We start from the raw sequence: 25,555 nt of genomic DNA on the forward strand, positions 1-25,555 counted from the left end.
TTACCTTCCCCCCAATTCCTCGCTGGGGAGAAATCTGGCAGCAACAAAAATCAGTTCCTCTATGATTCCTTTAACTCTTCCTGCCCCAGATTGCATTTCGGATTTAAAACGGTGACTGACCATTCCTCCAGAAGGGGGCTACATTTGCACCAGGATTCAGGCCACTGTTTGTTTGTTTGTTTGTTTGTCTGTCTGTCTGTCTGTCTGCCTGCCTGTCTCGTTCGTTTCTTCCTGACAGAGGTGTGATGCATTTAGCAGATGCATTTCATGCAAGGATTCAACAGGTGATGGGGAGGTTAGTTTGCAAGTTTTTAATCTTGTTGCTTAGTGCCCTGAGACAGCATCTGTGCTGAACGCTTGCTGGGTAGATATTCAGAAAATAAGTTAATTAAAGAAACCCAAGCTATCCAAATCTCTGCCTTTCATGAGTTTTTAATAGTGTAGGAGTCTTGCAATTAAAAAAATGATTCAGTCCAGAGCTCAGTATTGGGAGTGTGTAAAAAGTGAGCAGTAACGAAGACGAGAGCGCCTTTCTGCCCATTGTCACTACATAAGCACATCCACTCCATAGACATTCAAAAGATAAAGACAGCAGCAGTTTCCAGAATTCTTAAGCTAGGACTGTTTAAAGCGGTATGATACCGCTTTAAATGTATTGATGGGGCATAAGTCACAACCGCAATCACAGCACATTAGTGGTGAATTTATACTTCACCACCTCTAAATCATTCCATGTTATTAGCTGTTCTGCAATGCTTCCTCCATGTGACCACATTATTGCCACCTGGAGGGACATTCTTGCGTTATAGCAGGACACACACAAAACAACATACACAACACCCCAAAACATTTGTGGTATGAAGAAAAATATTTTAAACTAAGCAGTAGGGCCGGCTCAAAACTTGCAGGCGCAAATGGTATTAAAAGCGTGATCATGCATAACCAGCAACATATTGAGCACAAATCATGACGATCGCTCAAAAAAAACAACATCTGGAAGGGAGCTCAGACTGCATACTGAGCAATTGCATACTGCATACTGAGCAATATAAAACGATGTCACATAGAGGAGGGAGAAAGGTTGTTTTCTGCTGCTCCAGAGAAGCGGACACGGAGCAATGGATCCAAACTACAAGAAAGAAGATTCCACCTAAACATTAGGAAGAACTTCCTGACAGAAAGAGCTGTTTGACAGTGGAATTTGCTGCCAAGGAGTGTGGTGGAGTCTCCTACTTTGGAGGTCTTTAAGCAGAGGCTTGACAACCATATGTCAGGAGTGCTCTGATGGTGTTTCCTGCTTGGCAGGGGGTTGGACTCGATGGCCCTTGTGGTCTCTTCCAACTCTTCTATGATTCTATGAATTCACTTTCTTGGCAGACATGTACGTGAAAGACAGCAGGTAGAAGGGACAGAAGGAGAGACAGAGAGTTGGTGGTGTTTTATTGCTGGAACCAAGATGGCAGCCTTCCTACAGCTGCCCTAGGTGTACTCTGGAGACCAGCATTCTGCCGAAGGTTCCTTTCTTCCAATATGCTTGGCTCATATACTGTGGCATCATAAGTCTCCAGTGCTCTCTCATCCAAAGGATGCTGCGGCAAGAGATGTTACAGATGGATCTACCCAGCCCTCTTTTTTTCTTTAAAAAATGTTTAGGGGTACTCTTATTTTGACCCAAGAAAAATCACAATTTTTTGGTTCAATTTGGAGAAAATAAATACAGTTAATGGACAAAAGTACAAAGATTCACAAATTGTTTAGGGGTATGCATCCCCCTGTGTCCCCCCAGGAAAATAATCACTGGATCAACCCTGGGAAATTTGTAGTCATCTTGCACAAAAAGGGAAGTGCAGTTGGGGAGCCATTTGCAAAACACAAGTGTCTATGCCCTATCTGATCCCCAGACCAACCATCATAACACACTTCACCACCCACATGCCTCAAAACAGGATTTCAGTCCTAAGACACTTTTACATAAAGCAAAAGTTTATTTATTAAGCACTTAGAATACACTACAGCTTAAAGTCTAAGGCCAGGAGCAGTTCATGGAATCCCTCAGCAGCTGCTGGGGCCCAAGAACCCCAACAACTGGGTACGTTTCCTAGAAGAGGCCACTGGAAGGCAAATTGCCTGGAACGATACACACCCAGAGCCAAGCTTGCCTGTTCTGGTCCTTTCCTAATGCCAGTGTGTTGGGTTATTGCCTCAAGCCACACATTCCTACACAAAGAGCTGGTGCCACGCATGCGTCAATACTGCCTTTGCTGAGGCATCTATGTGCTTCCTTGCTAAGAGATGGGTTGGGGAGGGGAGTTCAAATCCCAAGTTCATGAAGTCTGAAAGTCTGAGAAGTACCGTTTTAAAATCACGTTGTTGCTTAGAGGTGGCACCTTCTCCTCCGTGATCCCACTCCAAACTTTGTTCTTGTGCCTCTTTCAAATAGACTTTGTGACTGTCCCCACTACCAACTGCATTGATAGTTGGGGGATAAACCTCTATTTTAGTGCAGTCTTTACCTATATTGGGTTTTCCCGTGTAGCTCTTTAAACATAGCAGCAATCTCCAGGGGCTTACCCTTTCCTGTGGATGAATAAATAAGAAAAGCTACTGTTTTCACTGAAGGAGATTCTCTAGGAATGCCTTGTAGACCCATCTGTTCTTGTCTGCTTTTTCTTGAGTTGCTTATGGACTTGTTATAGCTGTGGCATGTTGCGGGCTGGGTGTTTTGGGGTTTATTTTGGTGTTTGGGCTTTGAATTATTTTATTGTTGCACCGTGTGCATTTTAATTGCCTTGGGAGGAGTTTTCCCTTTAAAATAAATACAAAAATATTATTTGTACGATGGGAGTTTAAAGAACCTTCTGCTTGCGATATGTCCAGGGCATCGTCCTTGCAGAAGCAGGTGTGAGTTGAGAAAAGAAAAACAGAACAGGAAATGTTCTTTTCCCTCTACCATAGTGGAAGGTGGCATATTTTTAAGGGGGTTGCATTTTTCCCTGAGTTGTACAGCCCAGGGCAAAAATAGGGGCACAACCTCCCTTTGAACCTAGAACTCGCAAAAGTGTAAAGGTGGGCCATGGTAGAAGCATCACAGAAAGACACCAGGCCCCCATTATAGTCCAGATAAACCCCAACTCTCTTGGGGAAGGATGTGGGGCACAGCCTTTGAGGTGGGTGGTCCTTGGCCATTAGCTCCACGCCATTTCGCAGCCGGATTACCCAGTATCCACTACCAGGGGAGGCAGCGATTTTCCCTTTGCGGTTGATAGAAACGCTAACCAGGCCTAAGGTCCAAGAGAGCTTGTCGCCAACTTCCACTTCCCAATAGTGCTTCCCTGAGGAGAAACTCTGGCAACCCAACACGGCTACACAGTAGTTGAACCGCATGGGCGTGTCTGGGACTTCCTGGCGCAGGTTTCCGTCCCGGACACAAGTGTAGTCATCTGATAGGACAAGACACGGGTGTGCTGTTTCAGGGTCCAGGGTTATCCGGGGGAAGTCTGCAAAATGGCGGTGGGGGGGGGAGAGAAAGGAAGAGAGCAAATTTTAAAATCAAGTTGTCCTTGCATTTCATAGCAGCCTGAGGAGGAGCAGGATTATAATATTTATTTTATAAACATCTTTATTGAAAGTTCAAAAAGTATATAATTATATGTGCACTAAACATGATGAGACATAAATAAAAGAGAAGAAGAAAGAAAAATAGAAACAGAACCCGTGTAGAAAGGAAAATAAAAGGGGGAGGGGGGAAACCCAAAACTGTATACAGTCATACCTTGGAAGTCGAACGGAATCAGTTCCGGAATTCCATTCGACTTCCAAAACGTTTGAAAACCAAATCACGCATTCTGATCGGCTGCAGGAAGTATTTGTAAGAATGAATTCCAAATATCGCTGAATTTGTCCGTGGCAAGACTGATATTGATGAACTGGAAAAATAAAAATGCGGCTCACTTCTACGATTGAAGACTTATACAAGCTCGCAGCTGATGATGATTATTATTATTCCTATAATTTATTACCCACTTTTCACCCTAAGTTCCCAGGGTAGGTTACAGCAGTTAAAATACAATAGTAAAAACAGTTTGAAATAACTTAAAACCACAGGAATGGGGAGGTGGGGCTAATAATATACGGGGTGCAGCTTCAGCATTCTCTGAAAGTTGTGTAATGAAGGGGCCAGCCACAACTGTGGGGAGGGACTTCCACAATTTAGGAGCTACACCAGAGAATGCCAGTTCCTTGGCCACCACCCCACTGAGTTTCTGAGGGCGGTAGGACAACCCAGAGGGCCCCTTCTGCCAATCTTAGCCCCCCCCCATATGATCTGTAGGGAGGGAGACAGTCTTTCGAGTCTTGGGAATGGTTCCTACCATCTGAATCACAGTTAGGGGACCTGTGGCCTCCTAAGTGTTGTTGGCTCCCTGAGCACCAGCCAACATGAACAGTGGTCAGTGTTAAGTAGATCTACTCTGAAGTAAGACTTATCCAGGGACAACGAGGATCCTCTGGGACTATAGCTTAATGCAGGCACCCCCAACCTGTGGCGTTCCAGATATTTTGGCCTACAAGTCCCATGATCCCTAGTTAACAGGACCAGTGGTCAGGGATGATGGGAACTGTAGTCCAAAACATCTGGAGGGCCGAAGGTTGGGGATGCCTGGCTTAATGTATAAAGAAGGTATAAACTTAATAGTCTGAGATGACAAGAGTCATAGTTAGGCAACACATGGTGGTTCCCCAGCCCTGCTCTAAATACTAGACATTTCGTGAGCCAGCACTAATACAAACGGCACACCCAAAATCGCTGGATTCAGTGAGTTAAGAGGTCAAGACGCATTCCCCGTGAGCATAACCAGGGGGAACTGCCCCCCTCAATCAAGTAAATACACAAAAATATTCAACTAAAAGCGGAAATAATCACTGGAAAAGAGGAGGCATTCGAGAAGGAAGTGCTGAAAGGGTTTTCAGCAAATCCAAGAAAGCTTGTTTTGTTCTTTGTAATTTTGCAAAATGTACTTGATAACTCCCTGGTGTTAATTTTTTATTCCACTTCCTAGTTTTCAAGTGACTGAAGATTTTGACGGATTTTCCCGAGCACTTGGGGGGTCAAAGGAAAGTAATTTAAAACATCTGTTGTTGAGACATTTCATTCCGAATCTGCTAGATGGAGCCGGACAGGGGATAGTGACAGGTGGGTGTTCTGCCCCTGGCCTTAACATAAATCATAAATACATTACTCATGATCTGTACCTGACTCATCTTTCTCCTCTGCCATTCTGTTAGGTCATCCCTGAGCCTTATTAGCTCCTGGCCTGATCTTTTAATTGGCTTGGTATACACAGCTCTTCCTAGGTCAGGTCATCACCTAATCACAAAGATCCTGTTGAATGCAGATTCCTTCATTATCTGTTTTCTCAGCATCAACACCTGGGTGTCCTTTCACTGCTCCCTGACTCACTGTGGAGCACTCTTAGTCATTCCCTCTTGCCTTCTGCATGACCCACAGAATCTCCAGCCAAGCTGAGCGAGACCACAGAGGCCAGCTGCTACAGGTGGGTTGAACAGTAAATACATAGGTACTCAAGATCTCTTAACTGTTAAGAAGAACTAATCTGTGTCAATCTCTTGCTTAGAACACAAGATGAGTGCCTTGCAAGATCAAAAAGCCCACCTAGTCCAGCACCTCTGCAAAAATCCTTTGGGAAGTGGTCAGCGGTGGGACAGAGGTTTGGTGTGCAAAAAAATAAATAAATAAATACAGTGATACCTCTGGTTGCGAATGGGATCCATTCCGGAGGCCCATTCGCAACTTGAAAAGAACGCAATCCGCATCTGCGCGTGTCACAATTTGCCGCTTCTGCGCATGTGCGATGTCATTTTGTGCATCTGCGCATGCGCAAGCGGTGAAACCCGGAAGTAACCCTTTCCGGTACTTCCAGGTCGCCGCAGGACGCAACCTGAAAATGCGCAAACTGAAGCAAACGTAACATGAGGTATGACTGTACCACATTCAATTCCTGGCAGCGGCGTAGCGTGGGTTATCAGCACCCGGGGCAAGGCAAGTAATTTGCGCCCCCTAACCCGGGGCAAGGCAAGTAATTTGCGCCCCCTAACACCTAACCATGGTCATTAATACTGATGGCTCTACTCTGGGGCAAACTTCGTGGTGACTACTGCCCTCCGTGGTGTTGTTTTTGCAATTAAAGGACCCTGCCTCAAATAAAGCATCTTGGGGATTGGGGACTGGGATTTGCCCAGGGAGCTGGAAATTGCAGTTCAGTGGCAGGTCAGAGGGAGAGGGTCCCTTCCGCGTCTGGGTGCCGTGGGCCCCTTTGCGCCAAGACGCGCGTCTTTGGGCGTCGCGGCGCAGCCTTCTCGGTCTCCCTCCCCGGCCTGGCTAGTCCCGACGCGGCTTCTTTCTGGCGCGGGGAGGGGGCGGCTCTGGGGCCAGTGCGTCGGCCGGCCTCCGGCGCGGGTGGGGGGGCCCCGTCGGGGCGGGTGGGCGGTCTTGGCGCGCAGGCACTAGAGCGCCGCCGATGGCGCGTTTGGTGGGCTGTGTGCGTCCAGACAGCGACCCGAGCCTGGGCGGCGTGGCGCTTGGTGCCGGAGCCTCCGCCCGCAGCGCCCCGTCAGGAGACCCGGCCGGAAGGAGCCTCGAGCCGGCTGCCGGACGCGGTTGAAGCAGCCAGGGCGGCATGGCAGGCAGCGGCAGCTCCTCGGCGACTCCACGCGGCCAGCCCAGCTCGCTGGCCGAGCCCCGCAGGCGAACGCTGCCCGTCAGTGAGGAGGGGCTGCCTGGCGCGCCCTCCGTGGCCCTGACGCGCGGGGACCGCGGCGAGCGCTGAGAGCCGCTGCCAGCTCGTCGGTTCCACGAGACATGGGGCTCTGCTACAGCCTGCGCCCGAGGCTCTTCGGCGACTCCGGAGGCAGCGAGCGCCCCCCCCCCAGAAGTTGCGCCCGGTGCGGCCGGCACCCCTGGCACCCCCACGCTACGCCACTGATTCCTGGCATCCCCAAATACAAAGGGAAAGAAAAATCCCTGCCTGAACCCTTGGAAAGACGCATTCCGTCAGTGTAGACCTGGGGTAAGAAACCTGGGGCTCCTTCCAAATGTTGCTGAACTACAACTCCCCAGCCCCAGTGAGCATGACCAAGGCACAGGGACGGCGAGAGCTGTAGTTTGGCAATGTCAGGTGGGCCACAGGTTCCCCTCCCCTGGTGTAGACATTGCACAATACTGAGCTAGATTGACCCAGGGTAAAAAGGAGCTTCCTGTTTTCACTATTGTCAGGAACCAGCAGCAGCCGCCATGTGTCCCACACTAGGAACTGGCTAGCAATCCACTGCTGGGAAAGTCTGCCCTACTCTAGGTGACCTAATGCCAGTGTACTGAAAGAAGTAAATACAGTGGTACCTTGGGTTAAGTACTTAATTCGTTCCGGAGGTCCGTTCTTAACCTGAAACTGTTCTTAACCTGAGGTACCACTTTAGCTAATGGGGCTTCCTGCTGCTGCCGTGCCGCCACAGCGTGATTTCTGTTCTCATCCTGAAGCAAAGTTCTTAACCTGAGGTACTATTTCATGGTTAGCAGAGTCTGTAACCTGAAGCGTCTGTAACCCAAGGTACCACTGTACTGTATATCACCAGTGTTGAAGCAATGATTCTTCAACATCAACTTCATTGGACTGGTCATGTTGTACGGATGCCTGATAATCGTCTTCCAAAGCAACTACTATATTCCGAACTTAAAAATGGAAAGCGCAATTCTGGTGGTCAACAAAAGAGGTTCAAATACTCTCAAGGCAAATCTAAAAAAAATGTAGTATAAATACCGACAACTGGGAAACACTGGCCTGCAAGTGCTCCAATTAGAGAACAGCCTTTACCAAAGACGTCATGGGCTCTGAAGACGCTTGAACTCAGGATGAAAGGGAGAAACGTGCTAAGAGGAACGCACGCTTGGCAAAACCCTCACCATGATCAACTCCCATCCAGAAACCTATGTCCCCACTGTGGAAGGATGTGTGGATCCAGAATTGGCCTCCACAGTCACTTACAGACCCACTGTTAAGACTGTGTTCATGGAAGACCATCTTAATCGGCTACGAGTGAAGAAGAAGAAGAAGAAGAAGAAGAAGAAGAAGAAGAAGAAGAAGAAGAAGCAGCAGCAGCAGCAGCAGCCCCAGTGGAGAAGGAATACAATCAGTCCGAGTCAAGATTTGTTCATGCGGTCCACTCAGAAAAGGCAACAAGGACGCTTTTTGAGTTCTCCCAAACATCACCTTTACCTATGCTGAGTGCAGATTTCATTTCCCTCCAAGCGGCACACTGTAGAGGCCCCTTGAACTGCCCAAGGGTCTGTAGTATGGGGCGCATAAGTGGAAACGTTGGTGTGGCTTGTTGCTGCTTCACCCTTAGCCAGGTGGGAGGAAAAACAATCACACACATACAAGTAGATGTTAATAACTAAAATAAAAATAGGGGTGTTTCTTTATGAATAAGAAATTACTCTTTTCTTTTTGGTTCACTCACCTGTTCAGGAGAGAATGTATTCCCTGTGCATGGGAGGGGGACAAAGGGGAAACACATGTTTAGAACAATACCAAGGAGATTTGAAATTTTAATAATTTCAACCTACTAGAGCCAGGAGTTCCTGGTTTTGCTATTTTATACAAGTACAGTAGCAACAAGCTACCTGCTTAAACGCTCTTCCTCATCCATCTTGCAATCACAGGATCACCCGCAAGGTCATCAGTGAGGCCAAACATCATCAAAACAGAATCCCCACCAACTTCAGCATCACCCCAAGAACCAGCACAGTTATTCTGTGAACTGCCCTGAGATTCTTCGATGGAGGGCGTTGTTATAAGAATTTTAAGGTCTCAAATATAGGATAAGTATTCATAAATGCACACATATCTAAATATATGAACCACATGTCTGAAATAGTATGGGAGAGCAATCCTGAAGCCATTGTGACTCTCCCAATGGCCTCAAATATTCCTCTGCAGGAAGGGAGGCAAATGGGGAAAGCCTTCCCATTGTCTTTTTGCTTGCAAATCCTGTCTTAAGGGTGTATTTGTGTATGAATAGGGTGAGCCTGTGACCTGGATTCAGGAACTAAAGCATTAATGACCACAAAAGAATGAGCAGACTGCCCAGGTAATGCAATCAGTGACCATTATCAGGATTTCTGCTGTAGACCGCCTCCTTCTGTGATGTATGATGTCTTGGGCTACAGGGTGGGCAATTTCAAAAGTCTATATAAGGACTTGCACACCATTGTTCAGGGTTCTCCTCCCTCCTGCATGTGGTGAGTGAGGTAAGATAAAGGTAAAGGGACTCCTGACCATTAGGTCCAGCCATGACTGACTCTGTGGTTGTGGCGCTCATCTCGCTTTATTGGCCAAGGGAGCCGGCGTACAGCTTTCGGGTCCATGTGGCCAGCATGACTAAGCCGCTTCTGGCAAACCAGAGCACCAGTGAGTGAGGATCCTGTTGCAATAGTTTAATAAAGATCAGGCTTACTAACTGCTTTGCTTCTCAATATACTCTGGTTGGCCTCTGTTTTCTCCTACCGATAGGGAACCCACTTAAGGACTCTATACAGGCTCCGGAATACCCCATAAGGGAAAGGGAGCAGTTTTTCTTATTACAGTTCCAGCCATAGAATCTCCATGGAAGCCTGTTTTCTCCTTACCGCTAGGAAGCTTGCAGAGTCTTGTAGCTGCAGGTGACCCCCGGCTTCCAACAGCAGCTCCTGGCCCAGCTGGCAAGACTCCCTCAGTGCTCTCAGTCTCTCCTCCATCTCCCGAAGAACCTGTGCCCCTTCCTCCTCCAGCCTTGCCTTGCACGCTTTCTCGTGAGCATAGAGGAAGCGATGGAGATGCTTGTATTCGCTGGAGATGTGGTCATCCAGACTCAGCAAAACTGCCTAGCAACCAGAGACAGATCTAAGCATATTTCCCTCCAAGATATATAAGCTTATTGCCCTCATTAAATGTCTCCTCACCGCCCCAGTCTTCTTCACCTGATGGTTCTGGAGCTTCTCTTCTTCCTCCCTCGTAAGCAGGACAAGTTTGGTCAGGTTAGATTCCATCCGCAAAATAGCCAAAGACAACTCCTCCTATTCAAGATGGCAAGTGGAAATTAAAAATAGCCAGGGAGAGCAAGCTCTCTCTCTCTCTCTCTCTCTCTCTCTCTCTCTCTCTCACACACACACACAGAGAGAGAGAGAGAGAGAGCACAAAGTAAATGCACATTTAACAGTAACCTGACCATTCAGAAATTGTCCACACCAGGAAAAATGTCACCTGCTTGCCATGAACTTGACTGTCTCCAATCGCATGGACCTATTCCAATGGTTCTGTGTGATATAAACTCCAATGAGCAATTAAGGTCTTCACAAAAGGGCTGGGTGTCCCTTGATGGCTCCTGCTTTTGGAATCCAACATGTATCACTTTGGGGAACAATAGAGACAACTGGGAGGGTATTTTGCTATTTTAATTTAGGCAGACAGACAGGAAGAACTATTCACTAGCTGAATAAAAAGTCACCCTTTGAAGGATATCTAATGCAGATACAGTGGTACCTCGGGTTACAGACGCTTCAGGTTACAGACGCCGCTAACCCAGACATATTACCTCGGGTTAAGAACTTTGCTTCAGGTTGAGAACAGTTTCAGGTTAAGAACGGACCTCTGGAACGAATTAAGTTCTTAACCCGAGGTACCACTGTATAGCAAGTGGATTGCCTAGTAACCTGGTGGAGAGCTTGATTCCACTCTGCTCTGCTTGTATGTTTGTAAGCAAACTGTTAAATATCTTAATACATAACACTAACATCTCTTACAAAGGCAATAGAGAAGTCAAGCTGTAACTAGATTCCTTGCATGGAATAATGATATTATTTGTGTAGTTCTTCCTAGTTTGCTGCCAATTGGGACAGGTGTTGCTCATCTGTTTTCTGTCTTATTTATTTGCTAAATTTATATGGCAAATGCACAAGCAATCAAACATTTTAATATAATTCCAATACAGGTGCAAATTGGGGGAGGCAATAGAGGTTTCCAGTGCTGCCTTATCCAAAGGAAACTCAGCGCTTGCTATAAAACACTCGAACATTTCTCCATTCAAGGGAGCAGGGAATGGTTAACAAACCAGTTGCTGGAGTACTGTTAAATGCATGGGAATGTCTTCATTATTTGATGATGATGATGGCTCCCCCCGCTCTCTACAACAACCCTGTGAGGGAGGTTAGGCTGAAAGCCCTTGACTGCCCCAAGGTCACCCAGCGAGCTTGCATAAGTCACTTTGAGATCCCTTAATAATGCTAATTCAGCCATCCAGCCATAGAAAAGCTGCCAGCCTTTCTCCAGACTCCCCATTCCCACCCATTGTGCTCTCACGCACCCCATTCATCACTATTACTAGCAATCTGGGAACAGGACACAGGGGGCTCTGCCTGGACTCTTCCCCCCGCACCTTGTACAGCTTTGTAGTCTCCTGGACAGAGGTCAGAGTGCCATTCTGGCGCGGAGCAGATTCTCTGGGCTTGGTGCGTCGACCCTCCTCGACCTCCCCAGCTCTCATGCCGCCGATTCGGTGAATCAAGGTCCCCAGGAGCTTGCACGGCGTGTACCTCCTCTCTGGAAACTGCTCCCGGCACTGAGGACAGATGGGCTTGCTGCCAGGGGCTCCCCACGCTGCCTCGATACAGGCCTGGCAGTAGAGGTGGCCGCAAGGGAGGGCAACCGGCTCCCAGAACCACTCCAGGCATACGGGGCAGGAGAAATCCGTAACAAGGTCCTCAAAGTGTGTGGAGGAAGCCATGGCGAAGGCAGGTCACTCCTAGGAACTTCAAGAAACTCGGGTCCCAGCCCTCCTTTCTGCCCACAATATTATAGCTGGGAAGAGTCTGCTGCCAAAATCTGCTGTTCGGCCGTCTTTCTGCCTGCCCACCCCCAAAGCGCCCAGATGTCTCTGCTGGAGTTAGGAGACAGCAATCCAGTGGTCCAAGCTGTCACACTCTGCTGTCAAGTTGTGGGGCTTCTGGCTTGATCTAGACCCAGCCACTGCCTGCGCCTGTCAGAAATCCAATGCTGAACTTTGCTCCCAAACGCCCAAGATTTGCGCTTATCGCTCACAGGGGTGTGGGTGCGGGAACACAGATGTTTAGCAACCCACCCTCTCTGCACATAACACTTTCACGAAAGCAATGTGGGCTCCCCTCCCCTTTGAAAAAAACAAAAACCTGGCTTTACTGCATTGCACAGCTTGCCAGAAAAGATTCCTTTGCTACATTTCTGCGCACAAGGCTGCTGCTAAAAGCACAGAAGGGGCCTGTACAAACACTGCCAGCCCTATGCGTTTCAGACCAAACGGACTCAGGAGAGAACGTGCATTTCTAAAGTGTGCAGCCCTGCTATAGAGCTTCCTCTGTTACTGGTAATCAGTTACCTGCACGGATAAGGACACACTTGATTAAACAATAAACACCAGGCACACCCTGGTGGAAGGTTTTGGAAGTTTTGGATTTGCATGCTATCCGAGTAATGGAGCAGAAAGGGGATTTCATGGGCCAGGGCCAACCTAACTGCCGCAAACACGTTAACTTTTAACAAAAAGCCTATTTGCCAGGGTGCAGAGAGAAATGTCCTTAAATATGGAGCTGGAGGAGGTGGGCAGAAAGTAGTTCAGCAATTTCCTCACAGAGTACATCCTTATTTGGGATGCATTCCCCTTTCAAGGCTCTGGAAGAGACCCCAGACCCACCTTCCTGCTTATTCTGTTTGCCAGCAGCAAGAATCCAGCCTGATGAAGAAGAGTTCTGTTGGACTCTAAAGCTTACCCATGTTTTAAAATATTTTGGATGCTTTCAAGGAAGGTTTTAGCTTTTTAAAAACTTTTTGGGATTTTTAACTTCTAACAAACTAACACCTTTTTCAACTTTCAAGTTTTGTCTACTTCACCTGTTAATAAAGGTTTACCTGTCAGATTTAGGAGCAGCGGCCCCTAGTCCATCTCTGCGAGATCAGCCTCCAGGTCCTACGACTGCTAGTAACATTGATTTCTATAAACCTTCGAGAAACATAATTGCCAGTATGTGGTCTAGAGTAGGTAGATAATACATAGACCCTCAACCATTCATACAACTCTGGGAAACTTGCAGTACATTGGCAAAGGGATTCTGTCTCCCAATTGTCTTTTAAAAAGCAAAAACAAAAAAGCCTCCCTCTATTATTATTATTCGAAGCAAACTGGGTTGTTAAAAAGGAACACTTTGGGGGGAAACCAGAAACGAACTTGTGTGCTTGGTTCCACGAATGGTTCAGCAATTCCTGGGCTTATAGCGCATGCTCATAGGCACCCTGGTCCTTAATTCTTCACAGATATTTGCCCAAATGAGCCACTGCTTCACACCTGGCTCCAGGAGGTGGGGCACGCAGGACCAGTCGAAAACAAAGCAAATCCCGTAAGCCAGACAATTGCCCTAAAGGTTATGATTGGAACTCTGTGCTGCCAGAAATGGAAGAGTAACACTTTCATCGCTTTGGGCACCAGATGGAAAGAGGTTGTATGTGTTACAGATCAAAAAAATAAAAATAAAAATAGTTCAATGGATTAAGCCAGGAAAACTAAGGAAACAAAAAAGGAAAATATATTTTATTTTCCAAATGTACAATCAAGCAGCGCAAAACTCTCCCCATGATGCTGAATCTCCCAGTAGGTATTGCCACCTTCCCTGCCCAATGGAAAACCACGGCGGAGAGTTCACAGCAGACAAAAAAACTTAACATGTACAAGACGCTGCCATTAGCCATCTCTCAACCAAGTCACTGCAACGGACCATGCTTGAGAACTGAGGAGAGAGCCTTGGAGGTAAGCTGGAGGGTGAAAAATTACAGCCAGGAAGTGACTGGTTGAACCTCCAATAAAAGAGGCATTGTGTTGACCCTGAACCCTTAGAACTCTTAAGTTTGGGAGTTCTGTTTCTGGGCTGTACCACTTCAGACTGCTGGAAGGGTTACACAGCTCCCTGTAGGGAGTAAAACAACACAATTCCCCGGCATGTCAGGGAGAAAGGTACGAAAACAATGCTCCCTGCCCCCAGCCCTCCTGGCTTTCTGTGTGCAAGAGATTCGCCTCCACCAAATACTGAAAGATTTAAACACACACAAGCATCTTGCAGGCCGATATGGTACAGTCCAGAAACAGGCTTGCCATGTCATTGGTCCTTAGGATGGGGACCATGGTTGTGGCCCTGGAGATGAACCCTCTAGCTCAGGCATAGGCAAACTCGGCCCTCCAGATGTTTTGAGACTACAACTCCCATCATCCCTAGCTAACAGGACCAGTGGTCAGGGGTGATGGGAGTTGTAGTCCCAAAACATCTGGAGGGCTGAGTTTGCCTATGCCTGCTCTAGCTCCTGAATACCTGTTCCAAAGTGACCGGCACCAGGAAGTTGCTTTGTTCCAGCAAGTGGGAAGCGCTAGCTTGTCCCTTGGGTTGTTCTAAGCTTTTATCTGTTCATAACACTCATTGTTTGAGGTGCCCTATGAAACCGAGCAGAAACCTAAAGACTGTAAGCGCCCCCCATATGGCTCCCCTTGAAATCCCAAGTCCCCTTTCTGGATGTAGGCTTGAACAAATCTTTAAGAGTAAGCTACAACCCTGAATATTTGCAAGCGGGGGCTATTTGGATCTCTGGGCTCACAGCCGCCCATCCGCAATGGCGTGCACCCCTTCTTTTCCCAACCCTTTCTCCAAATAACTCCAAGCTGGAATTTTCCAGCAGTCACTGCCCTCAAGATCATGGTCAGAACAAACTGTTCAGCCAGCTAATGCAAAAGCGGCTCATCAAAATCTAGGGTCCCAGGGTCCCATCAGAAAGCGGTCGCTTCCCACAGTGGAATTTGCATGGCGTTCCCGCTCATAAAATCATCACCACGGGGTCACGCGAGTAAGGAGAGGCATCCCACACGGGAGCCGGGCCCAAGGCCTCCGGCTTGCTGTGGAAGCGCTGGTGCCGGCGGAGCGTCGAACGGTCCCTGTAGTTTTTCCCACACTCGCTGCACTGGAAAGAGCGCTTGCCCGTGTGCACGGTCTGGTGGCGCAGCAGCTTGGATCGGTAGCTGAAGCTCTTGGGGCAGTCGGGGCAGGCGTGGGGCTGCCCCAAGGTGTGCGTGAGCTGGCGCAGGGCCAGCAGGCTGGGCAGCGGGTGGTGGTGCTGCGTGGCATGGATCCGCTGGTGGCGGGAAAGGCTGGAGTTGCAGGTGAACGTCCGCCCACTGTCATTGCACTGGGGGACCTCGCTGCCTTCCAGCGAGGTTTGGTTGGCGGGCTCCAGACAGGGATAGCTCTTCCGGTTGTCAGAGCAGAGGGGCCCTCTGTCGCTGACAAGAAGACAATCGGCATCTTCCTCCTCCTCAATCCATCTGTGCTCCTCACCATCCCCTACGCGCAGCTCCACTATTTCCTCGCTCTCGCAGTTTCCAGCACACAGCTGCAAGCTCCGCTGGTCCCCAGGGATCCCAGGCCGGTGCTCCATAATTTTGCCGCTGTGGAGCTCCGCGTCCCACCCATGCTCAGAATCCCCAACACCGAGCTCTAGGATCTCCTTGTCCTCCTGCTGGAGCTCCAAGCCTGGGTCGCCCTGACTATTTCCAGCAGGGAGCGCGTCATCTGCCTGCTCGCCACCCTGCCCGTCTGCGATCCACTCGTATTCCCATTCCTCCTCGCAAAGGTCCGAGCCTGGTCCGAGCTCGGCGTCTCCCGCGCGGAGTTCCCCGCCGGTCCCTCCTTGCTGCCGCCACTGCAGCTGGTGCACCCGGAGGTGCTGGGTGAGGTTGGAGCGTCGGCTGAAGCCTCTCCCGCACTCGGGGCAGCTGTGGGGGCGCTCGCCCGTGTGCACGCAGCGGTGCTGCTGCAGGTTGGAGCTGAGGCAGAAGCTGCGCCCGCACACGTCGCAGCGGTATGGCCGCTCGCCCGAGTGGGTCTTCAGGTGGCGGGCCAGCTTGTGGCGGTCGCAGAAGCGCTTCCCGCACTCGGGGCACTTGCAGGAGGGGTCCCCGGGGTGGGGGCAGCGGTGCCGGGCCAGATTTGAGCGCTGGGCGAAGCTCTTGGGGCAGCTCAAGCACCGGTACGGCTTGTCCCTGGCGTGCGAGAGCTGGTGCCGAGCCAAAGCGGATTGCCAAGGGAACGTCTTGCCGCAGTCGGGGCACGTGAATCGTGGTTCCGTCCGAAACCAGCGGGGCCTGCTGCTGTCCGTGCTGGGAGGGCCGCTTTTGACAGCCCTGTCCGCGCTTCTGAGACCGCTTCTGAGACCGCTTCTGGTTCTCGGCACAACCGGAGGGCTGTCCGCTTTCTCTTCCTTCCAGGTCAACAGCTCCTCACAGTCAGACTCGCTCAAGAGCTCAGCATCTTCTGGAAAAGGGAAGAGAGAGAAGGATGGGGAAGGATTATGCAGTCATAGGAAAAAGGAAGTAAACCCTCTTTGAATTCTGTGGTTTTACTTATCAGGACCTTATAACAAATCACCTGTTCCGTAGCAGGTCTTAAAATTAGGTCATTACAACAACACGAGACACATGACACCGTGTCATGATTTACTTAACAAAAATAAAGCCAAACTGGAGGCGCCATGTGTGAAAAACTAAGTACAAAGCTAAGTTCAAAGAGAGTGTACCTTCTTTCCCCCACGACTTTATTTTTTTAATTGGGTTTTATAAGCAGGAATAATGTTATACAAATAAGTATACCAAGTTTTCTCATGTCACTTGTGTATCACAAAAATAGCATAATAAATGCAGGAAAATATCTACAACATAGGTTTCATTATTAGTGGTGAATGCATAAGTTCTTGGTTTATGAATTGGTTTAAACAAGCAGGAAGAAGAAAAAGAGGGGAAGAGGGGGGGAGTGGCAAGTGGGGTGGGGTCGTTATGCTTCTATTCTTCTACTTAGTGTATGTGTGGGTTTTTGTGGCAGCGTTACTTGTATGGGTTCTCTTACTATTCATTTGTTATTTCCTTGGTGGTGAGAGAGGCTGCATGTGGCTGAGGGTGTGGCTGGTTGTCTTTGGCTGGCTGTAGTAAGATTTGTTTTTGTGTGTGAGTGGGCTGTGAGTGTATATTTTTTAATCAGGTTATCCAGATTGATTCGTATGCTGTTGGGGGATTCTTATTGTTGTCTTGTCGGGCTGTGTATGTGATAAAGGGGAACCAAACCAGGGTGAAGGCGTCTTCTTCTATTTGTCCCCGTGTCCCCCATGACTTTGTAAGGTAGATGTTTGTCTGGGTTTAGCCCTACCTGGAAGTTGAGGCCTCGGGGGAAGAGAAGGAAAATGCTCCTTACTCCCCAGCAGATTTCAACACCACCAATGATCCTAAAGAGTAATTGAATTTAAATGTCCCTGCCCCAGGGCATAAGCCAGCACACTAGCCCTGTGGGTTCCTGGCCAGCTCTCAAACTTCCTCCAGCATCTCCACCAGGGTCAGGGGAGAAGAAGAAGAAGAAGAAGAAGAAGAAGAAGAAGAAGAAGAAGAAGAAGAAGAAGAATTTGGATTTGATATCCCGCTTTATCACTCCCCTTCAGGAGTCTCAAAGCGGCTAACATTCTCCTTTCCCTTCCTCCCCCACAACAAACACTCTGTGAGGTGAGTGGGGCTGAGAGACTTCAGAGAAGTGTGACTGGCCCAAGGTCACCCAGCAGCTGCATGTGGAGGAGCAGGGATGCGAACCCAGTTCACCAGATTACAAGTCCACTGCTCTTAACCACTACACCACAATGGCCAAAGTCTGCACTGCAGTGTTGTGATGTGCACCCCTTATGGGACCCATTATGGGTGCAGGGTTGTTAAGGCAACAGAGAGCATTGTTGGCTGCCCACTCTCCACCTTAGAGCAGATTTATGCCACAAGGTGCCATAGGAAGGCACTGGACATAGTAAAAGATCCATCGCATCTTGGTCACTGTCTCTTCGAGCTCTTGGTGTCGGGACGGAGATACAGGACGATGAAGACAAGAACGAGCCGTCTTAAGAACAGCTTCTTCTCCAGAGAGATCTCGGCCCTGAATGGGAAGCCCGGACTTTGAAAGTCATCTAATCTCCCTTGCTGTATTATACTGTATTGTTTAATTAGTGTTTTTATGGAACAGTCAAGTAATTTCGTTGTCCCCGAAGGGGGCAATGACAATAAAGATATTATTAATATTATTATGAAGGCAAGTCGTACGTCTTCCTGACAAACGGGTTCTCAAGCAGTTGTATCTTTCTCAGAATCAATGTTTAGGACTTGAGAGGAGTTGCTTCATAGAATCTTAGAGTTGAGAGGGGCCTCAAATGTCATCTAGCCCAACCTCCTGCAGATGCAGGAGAGCCACTACTACAACCTCCCTGATAGGTTGGCCATCTGGCCTCTGCTACAACCTCCCTGATAACCAGTCTAGCCTCTAATGAAGGAGAGTCCACCACCTTCTGAATACAACTGTGTTTTGTTGAAAGAAACCAGAGTTATAAATCATGACTTAAGCTTAGATTGTTTCTAACAAACCATGGTTAAGATTAACCATGGTTTACTGAGTTTGGACAACACTGTAAGCTGTGTCCAAATAAACAGAAGTGAAAGCTTTCAAATCTGAATGCAGAATAAAAACCAGTAACATCAAGGGGAGTTGTTTTCTCACCAGCGTCTCTTGGTGGGACTCCTTTTTTTGACTCCTGGAGATCTTGGAAACATGGAACCGGGTTCTTGCTACTTTCCATCTTGGAGATCAGATCTGGTTTTTGAGTTGGAAATCCTGCAAAGTGGAGAAGAGAAACAAAATAAAAAATATTTTAAAGAAGAACAGATTTTTTAATAATAATAATGAAAAGAAACAGGCAGGGGCCAAGGGCAACCTTGCTTCAAACACAAGTGTATTTACACTTTAGATTCTGCTGAGTCACTCTAACAGGCTTGCTGAGTCACTCTCACTTCACCAGTTGCTGGTGCAGGACAACTTAACCCTTCCTTGCCCTTTTCCCTCCACATCCGTAAACCTTTATTCATTAACAAAATATTCCAATCTATGATAACGAAACACAGTGCGGAATCGTTAACTTGTGATAACCTTGGGACGCCTAAATGTCACTGCAGGGACCTTCAAATCGAGCCAATCACATTTAATATCATTAAAAGTTGTTAAAATTTTGTATTTGCATTTTCCTTTTTGATTGTATCCTGAACGTTTGGATGGTGTTCCAGAGCAGGAAGCCATGAAATAAAGTATGTTAATCTATGCAGAGAGCAGCTAAGGATGAAAGATTTATAACTCTGTTTCTACTCAACAGATGACCCATCTGTAAATGGCTCTGAGATGGTGGTTTAGAATGCAGTTAATAAATCAACTGTAATCCAAAGGAGAGCACCACTACATTTAGCAGTCAAGTCGAGCTAGCAGCCCCTCCGAAGGCTACAACTTCGTCATTTTTGATAGGACAAAGGCTTGGCAACACCTCCCCACCATGAATGTAAACAATGGAGCAGCCAAGCTGATTCAGAGATCCTTCACCAACGACTCTACCGACATTCAGTTCTCACCCAGTGACCGGACATTCTCATAATTCTCTAGCATGACCTCCCGGTAGATCTGCCTCTGAGTTTCATCCAGGAATCTCCATTCTTCCTCAAAAAAAGACACACCCACCTCTTCAAAGGTCACCAGTGCCTGAAACAATGCAAAAAAAATTGTTTTAAAGCACATGCACACAGCAGGAAAAAATACTACTATAAATATATACTTTTAACCAGAGAAGCAGTATAAATATGAAGAAAATTTCCCCCAAAATTATTCAACTTATGTTTGCGAAACTGCATTCCAATAGGAAATAAACCAACTCCTTTTTTCCATAAAGTCATTATTACTTTGTCTCTCCCCTGCACTAACCCTAAATATATTTGTGAGTTTAATCACTTGATTTTTCCCATTTTTGGTACTCATGGCTCCCCTGAAATGACTTGGGATCTGACCTCCTCCAAGCATTCCTTTCCCCACATGATTAATATCGTGTGAAGGGAGAAGCAGAGGTGAATCTGAATACACAACCCTAGGCTGCATTTATTGGCCATTTATATTTGTCATGCATGAAAAGTGGATCACAGCTTTGAAAATGCCTGTTGTAAACCCCCCTCCCCCCCAAAAAAAAACCACCCCATGCCTCATGGCTAACCCACATGCGATCCCTATATGGGGTACCTCACCTTTTTCCCATGTCTCTGAAGCAGAGAAAGGCCTGTCAGGAAGTTTTCCACCAGGTCCACAGCCTGCGCACACGTCTCTGGGTGCTGCTGCCACACCCAGCTCTGAATTTCCTGAGGCAAAATGGCCAGGAATTGCTCCAGGACCAGCAGCTCCAGAATCTGCTCCTTGCTGCGGCTCTCCGGCTTCAGCCAAAGGCGGCAAAGTTCCCACAGCTGCCCGTAAGCTTTCCGCGGGTCCTCAGCTTCCTGGTAGCGAAACCACCGGAAACCCTGGCGGGCAGTCTCCATGGCGATGCCACCTTCTCCCAAGATGGCCTCCTGACGTTCTGGGCTGTTGCAAGCCTCTTGTGTTTCTCCTCCTCCTCCTCCTCTAGGGTCGTCTGGTTTCTCTGGAGAAGCCCGACTGGCCTTGCCACCCTCCTTAGATGCCACCTCAGATTCCATTAGCTCTTCCTCTTTGGAGTTGGCTGCCTTCTGGATAGAGGCCTCGCAGCTCTCAGCACTGTCCCTCTGTGTCGGTTCGGTCTGGGTGGCCTTTTCTACTCTAGGGAGACCTGTGTGTTCAAGAGACTCAACGAAATCCTCAACGCTCCCTCCATCTATGATCTTAGGCTGGGTCTCCTCTTCCTCTTGAGAACCTTTTTCAGAAGACACCACACAGGCCTCAATGTCATCATCATCTGACACAAACTCAGGTTCTTGTGACTCCTGCTTTTCAGGGTCAACCTCCTCCTCTTCGATAGTAATCACGCAATCCGGGCTGACCATCACTTCCGTTTTGGTCCCCCTCTCTTCTTTGGAGTCAGAGGTGTTTTCAAAAGAGACCACAGAAGTCTCAATTTTATCCTCCAGCATCACCTCAGGTGCATCTACCTTAGATGCCTCCTCTTCTGGAGTGGGGAGAATCACCTGTTGCCGGACTTCCCAACACTGAGGCTTCACAGTAGCTTCATGCGGATCCATCCGGTCCTTGCGGGAGCGAGAGCGCTTGAGGATCTCCTTGATGGTCCCAATGGGAGGCGAGGTCTCCTCCATTTCGACACTGATTTGGACCCCTGGTTCTAATGGGGAAGGGAAGCGGAGAACCCAAGTAGCTGATGAGTCACCTTCCTTGGTGGTCATAGTTCAGCCGGCTTCCAGAAGGATGGGTGGTGGCGGTTATCCCACGTTCTGGAGCCTCAATTTATATTTGGTGTATGAACAGCCATCTCCTGACAGTGGCGAGTTTGAAGGAAGCCAGGCAGCTGAGAGGTGGAAAAAGTAAATGTTATATGGTTAAAAAACATAGGTATGGGGGGGTACTTAAACATTTCACCCTTAGACAGAAGACAAGAGAACTCAAACAGAAAAGTCACCTGCCACTACAGAAATAGAGACTAGAAACACACAATATCATTGCATTTGTTGGCACTTCTGGTCGAAAACTAAATTGGTTTCCCAGTCTGACTTCCCACTGCAAAATAATGATGATGATGTTATTTTTCCGTGTATCAGACTATATTTCCCCCCGATTTTTTTAAAGTTTAAAACTGGGGGTTGTCTTATACATGGAATGTTGCAATTATTTAATTTTGGGCTCAAAAAATAGGGAGCGTCTTATACATGGGGGCGTCTTATACACGGGAAAATATGGTTTTTTATTATTTATACCCCGCCCATCTGGCTGGGTCTCCCCAGCCACTCTGGGCAGCTCCCAAAAGAATATTAAAAGCGCAGTAAACCATCAAACATTAAAAACTTCCCTAAACAGGGCTGCCTTCAGATGTCTTCTAAAAGTCAGATAGTTGTTTATTTCCTTGACATCTGATGGGATGGCGTTCCACAGGGCGGGCGCCACTACCGAGAAAGCCCTCGGTATGAATGTACGTAGTTTTTATTCATAGAATCATGGAGTCGTATAGTTGGGAGGTACTCCAAGGCTCATCTAGTCCAACCCCCTGCAATGTAGGAATCACAGCATAAAAATAAAAAGCTTCCAGTTCATAATGATGTGTAAAGGGCTTTCCGTGGTCACTCCAGCTCCAAAATGGCAGGAAATCACAGGAATTTACACAGGTGCACTATTTACACGGCAACTGATATGGGATGGAATCCTGTCCCGTGGTTAGTTCCAGCATCAACGCAACCAGTTTGGGACTTGAGCTTGGAGGGTCCTAGAACATTTGCCCAATCAAACGAAACAGGGAAAGGACAGGGGCACACACCAAATGCAAGGGGCAGATTAGGAAGAGGAGATCTGTATCACTGAGCAGCCTGCTCCATCTACAGAAGCAAAGAACCTGGAACCTGGGCTATGCCATCAACTGTCAAAGGTTAGGAAACTGTTTGCAGAAGAACAGAAGAGTATTATGAGACCTGCTAATAGCTCCAATTCCATTTGCTGTTAAAAGAGGAGCAGGCGCTACTGCTCATCGTCTGATTAGGAACACAAGAAACTGTTGGTATTTAACTCCCAGTAAATTAGCAAAAAATTTTTTAGCAAAAATGTATAAAACAGGGTCGAATGTATGTTGGAAATGTAAGGAAAAAGAAGGCACCTTTTATCATATGTGGTAGAAATGTAAGGTAGTAAAAGAATTTTGGGAAATGATATATAATGAGTTGAAAAAAAATGTTTAAAATAACTTTTTCTAAAAAACCTGGAGCCTTTCTTTTAGGAATCTTCAGTGCCAAAATCCCAAGGGAGCAGAAAAGACTATGTATGCGACCACAGATGTGTGGCTGTTACTGGCCCGGAGATGGAAAGAAGATAAAGTCCCTACCAGAGAAGAATGGCAGATCAAGTTGATGGATTTTATGTTGTATATTGGATATGTGATTGTAAAACTTTGGTCTGAAAACCAAATAAACAAATTTACAGACACACAAAAGGAACACAGGAAACTGCCTTCTATTCAGGCAGACCATCAAGCTCAATATTGTAGACACTGACTGGCAGCTCCAGGATTTCAGCCGGGATCCTCTCCCAGTATCATCGCAGTCGACATGTGAGTAAATCTCCCCCTTATTGGGAGGCTGTTGCAGCGGCTCGCAAGTCAGAAAGGAAAGTGAAAGGTGAAATGGCCGGGCTCCAAAATGGGGAGGGTCGCCGGATTGCCTCCCAACCCCAGTCGGAGGAAGCAGAACCCGAGGCTGGAAGGAATGGAGGGGCGTGCAAGAGGTATCAGCAGGACTCCTAAGCTTCCTCTTGAAGGAGGGATGGATAGGTTAAAGCCGAGGGAGGGAGGGAGATGCCAGGACGCCCGAGTTCCCTCCGCCCTCCCCAGCTGTGGGAGGGAAGCAAGGGGGCGGGGCTGCTGTTTGGGTTAAAAGGCAGCGACGCCTGTACCTCCCCTCCGTCTCCACGAGGCTGGGAACTTGCTCGATGCGAGGGGGGCGTTGCAGGGAGGGAGAGAGGGAGGCGAGGACCCGGACTCCTGGGTTCTCCTCCCACGCCGTGCCCGGAGTGGGGCAAAGGGGGCGTTGCAGGGTGGGAGAGAGGGAGACGAGGACCCGGACTCCTGGGATCTCCTCCCACGCCGTGCCCGGAGTGGGGCAAGGGGGGGCGTTGCAGGGAGGGAGAGAGGGAGCCGAGGACCCGGACTCCTGGGTTCTCCTCCCACACCGTGCCCGGAGTGGGGCAAGGGGGGGCGTTGCAGGGAGGGAGAGAGGGAGGCGAGGACCCGGACTCCTGGGTTCTCCTCCCACGCCGTGCCCGGAGTGGGGCAAAGGGGGCGTTGCAGGGTGGGAGAGAGGGAGACGAGGACCCGGACTCCTGGGATCTCCTCCCACGCCGTGCCCGGAGTTGGGCGTTGCAGGGTGGGAGAGAGGGAGGCGAGGACCCGGACTCCTGGGTTCTCCTCCCACGCCGTGCCCGGAGTGGGGCAAAGGGGGCGTTGCAGGGTGGGAGAGAGGGAGACGAGGACCCGGACTCCTGGGTTCTCCTCCCACGCCGTGCCCGGAGTGGGGCGTTGCAGGGAGGGAGAGAGGGAGGCGAGGACCCGGACTCCTGGGTTCTCCTCCCACGCCGTGCCCGGAGTGGGGCAAGGGGGGCGTTGCAGGGAGGGAGAGAGGGAGGCGAGGACCCGGACTCCTGGGTTCTCCTCCCACGCCGTGCCCGGAGTGAGGGCAAGGGGGGCGTTGCAGGGAGAGAGGGAGGCGAAGATCCGGACTCCTGGGTTCTCCTCCCACGGGGCGCGCGGGGTGGGGGAAGCATGTACAAAAAGCAAACTGCCCCCCCCCTTTCGTCTCCCCAGTCGGAAATCCCTATGCACGGAGAGGGAGAGCAGAGCCCTGGTGTCGTCGTCCCCACCTACCCAGCCAGGCAGCCCCCCCCATTCACTCCTGCCGCTGCGCGTTTACCCCGTCTTTTTTACCTGTTCCAAATGATGATCACGGCGCCTCCTCCGCAGCTGAGAGCTCGAGACTCTTCCGTGGGGAGGATGGGGGGGGTGTCTCTCGCGGGCAAGAGCAAGCCCACCCTTCTCTCTCCCCCTCCGAGCACCGGTCGGACCCCCACCCCTCAGGAAATGAGCGAACAGCCCGCGCTGCCGCGAGCCCCTCCCGACGAAGCGCTGCCTGCCCTCCCCTTCCGTCTTTTCACGTGGAGACGGGCGCGATATTGGGGCGGGGGGGGGTCAGTAGGAAGAGAGTGGGTAGGGTTAACTATTCCTTGCCCGGCCTGATCTGATAAGGGGGCTGGTTTGCCTGCAAAGATCCACCCACCCCCATTGCATTGCATTGCATTGCATTGCATTGCAACCCTGAGCCCTGCAGAGGGTGCAACCGTGTACCTCAGGCCAGGGGTGTTTACTCGGAAGGAGGGCCTATTGCGTTCGAGAGGGCTTTCTCCCAAGTTAAGGGGGCAGACCACTTTGCAGTCAGAGAGGGAGATTACTTGCCAACGATCAGTTGCAACAATCGATTGAACTAAGGGGGAGAATCAGTTGAAAAGTTGAACTTCAGGAGTAGAACAATTTTATTGGGGGGTGGGTTGGATGAGAAAGAAAGTGACTCGCAAAACAATGTGGCTGATGCCATCTTGCAAGAGAGACACTCTCCTCTCTCAGTAAAGGAAGGCCTTTTCCAAGATGATGCTTTGCTGCCACGTGGGGAAACAAATGAAATGAAAACAAAGTATGCTCTTTCTCTCTTCAGTACAATGGCTTATTTGTATGACAGTGTATGCAGTTTTAATGAATTAAAGGCTGCAATCCTAACATCTACTAGGGAGTAAGCCCCACAATTTCACTGGAACAACTTCTTTTTAAATTAATATTGTATAACTAACAAAAAGAAAGAAACAGCAGCTCCCATTATTAGTGCAATAGCC

The 25,555-nt window shown here is 48.9% G+C and overlaps 2 protein-coding genes across 4 annotated transcripts; both read right to left on the reverse strand.

The window, feature by feature from the left end:
• Window positions 1-1,753: 1,753 nt before the first annotated feature.
• Window positions 1,754-12,196, reverse strand: LOC309517130 (nuclear factor 7, brain-like). 2 transcript variants are annotated; one of them, XM_082196199.1, is made up of 6 exons: window positions 11,485-12,191; window positions 10,031-10,126; window positions 9,701-9,934; window positions 8,533-8,555; window positions 8,289-8,413; window positions 1,763-3,497 (listed from the first exon to the last, which is right to left on the reverse strand). In XM_082196199.1, the coding sequence occupies exons 1-6, from the start codon at window positions 11,830-11,832 to the stop codon at window positions 2,947-2,949; spliced, it is 1,377 nt and encodes a 458-aa protein (XP_082052325.1). In that variant the 5' UTR covers window positions 11,833-12,191; the 3' UTR covers window positions 1,763-2,946. The 2 variants fall into 2 exon arrangements, with proteins under 2 accessions (XP_082052326.1, XP_082052325.1); XM_082196200.1 differs by lacking the exon at window positions 9,701-9,934 and having other exon boundaries at window positions 1,754-3,497; window positions 11,485-12,196.
• A 1,453-nt stretch (window positions 12,197-13,649) lies between these two features.
• LOC309517115 (uncharacterized protein) lies at window positions 13,650-24,945 on the reverse strand. Of its 2 annotated transcripts, none has more exons than XM_082196171.1 (5): window positions 24,600-24,945; window positions 20,245-21,488; window positions 19,585-19,711; window positions 18,689-18,802; window positions 13,650-16,426 (listed from the first exon to the last, which is right to left on the reverse strand). In XM_082196171.1, exons 2-5 carry the CDS (start codon window positions 21,364-21,366, stop codon window positions 14,934-14,936), a joined length of 2,856 nt encoding a protein of 951 aa, XP_082052297.1. In that variant the 5' UTR covers window positions 21,367-21,488; window positions 24,600-24,945; the 3' UTR covers window positions 13,650-14,933. The 2 variants fall into 2 exon arrangements, with proteins under 2 accessions (XP_082052297.1, XP_082052298.1); XM_082196172.1 differs by lacking the exon at window positions 24,600-24,945 and adding an exon at window positions 22,449-22,526.
• Between the last annotated feature and the right edge of the window lie 610 nt (window positions 24,946-25,555).

The sequence above is a fragment of the Podarcis vaucheri genome (assembly GCF_965113315.1).
Source record: "Podarcis vaucheri genome assembly, chromosome: 13".
Lineage (NCBI taxonomy): Eukaryota > Metazoa > Chordata > Lepidosauria > Squamata > Lacertidae > Podarcis > Podarcis vaucheri.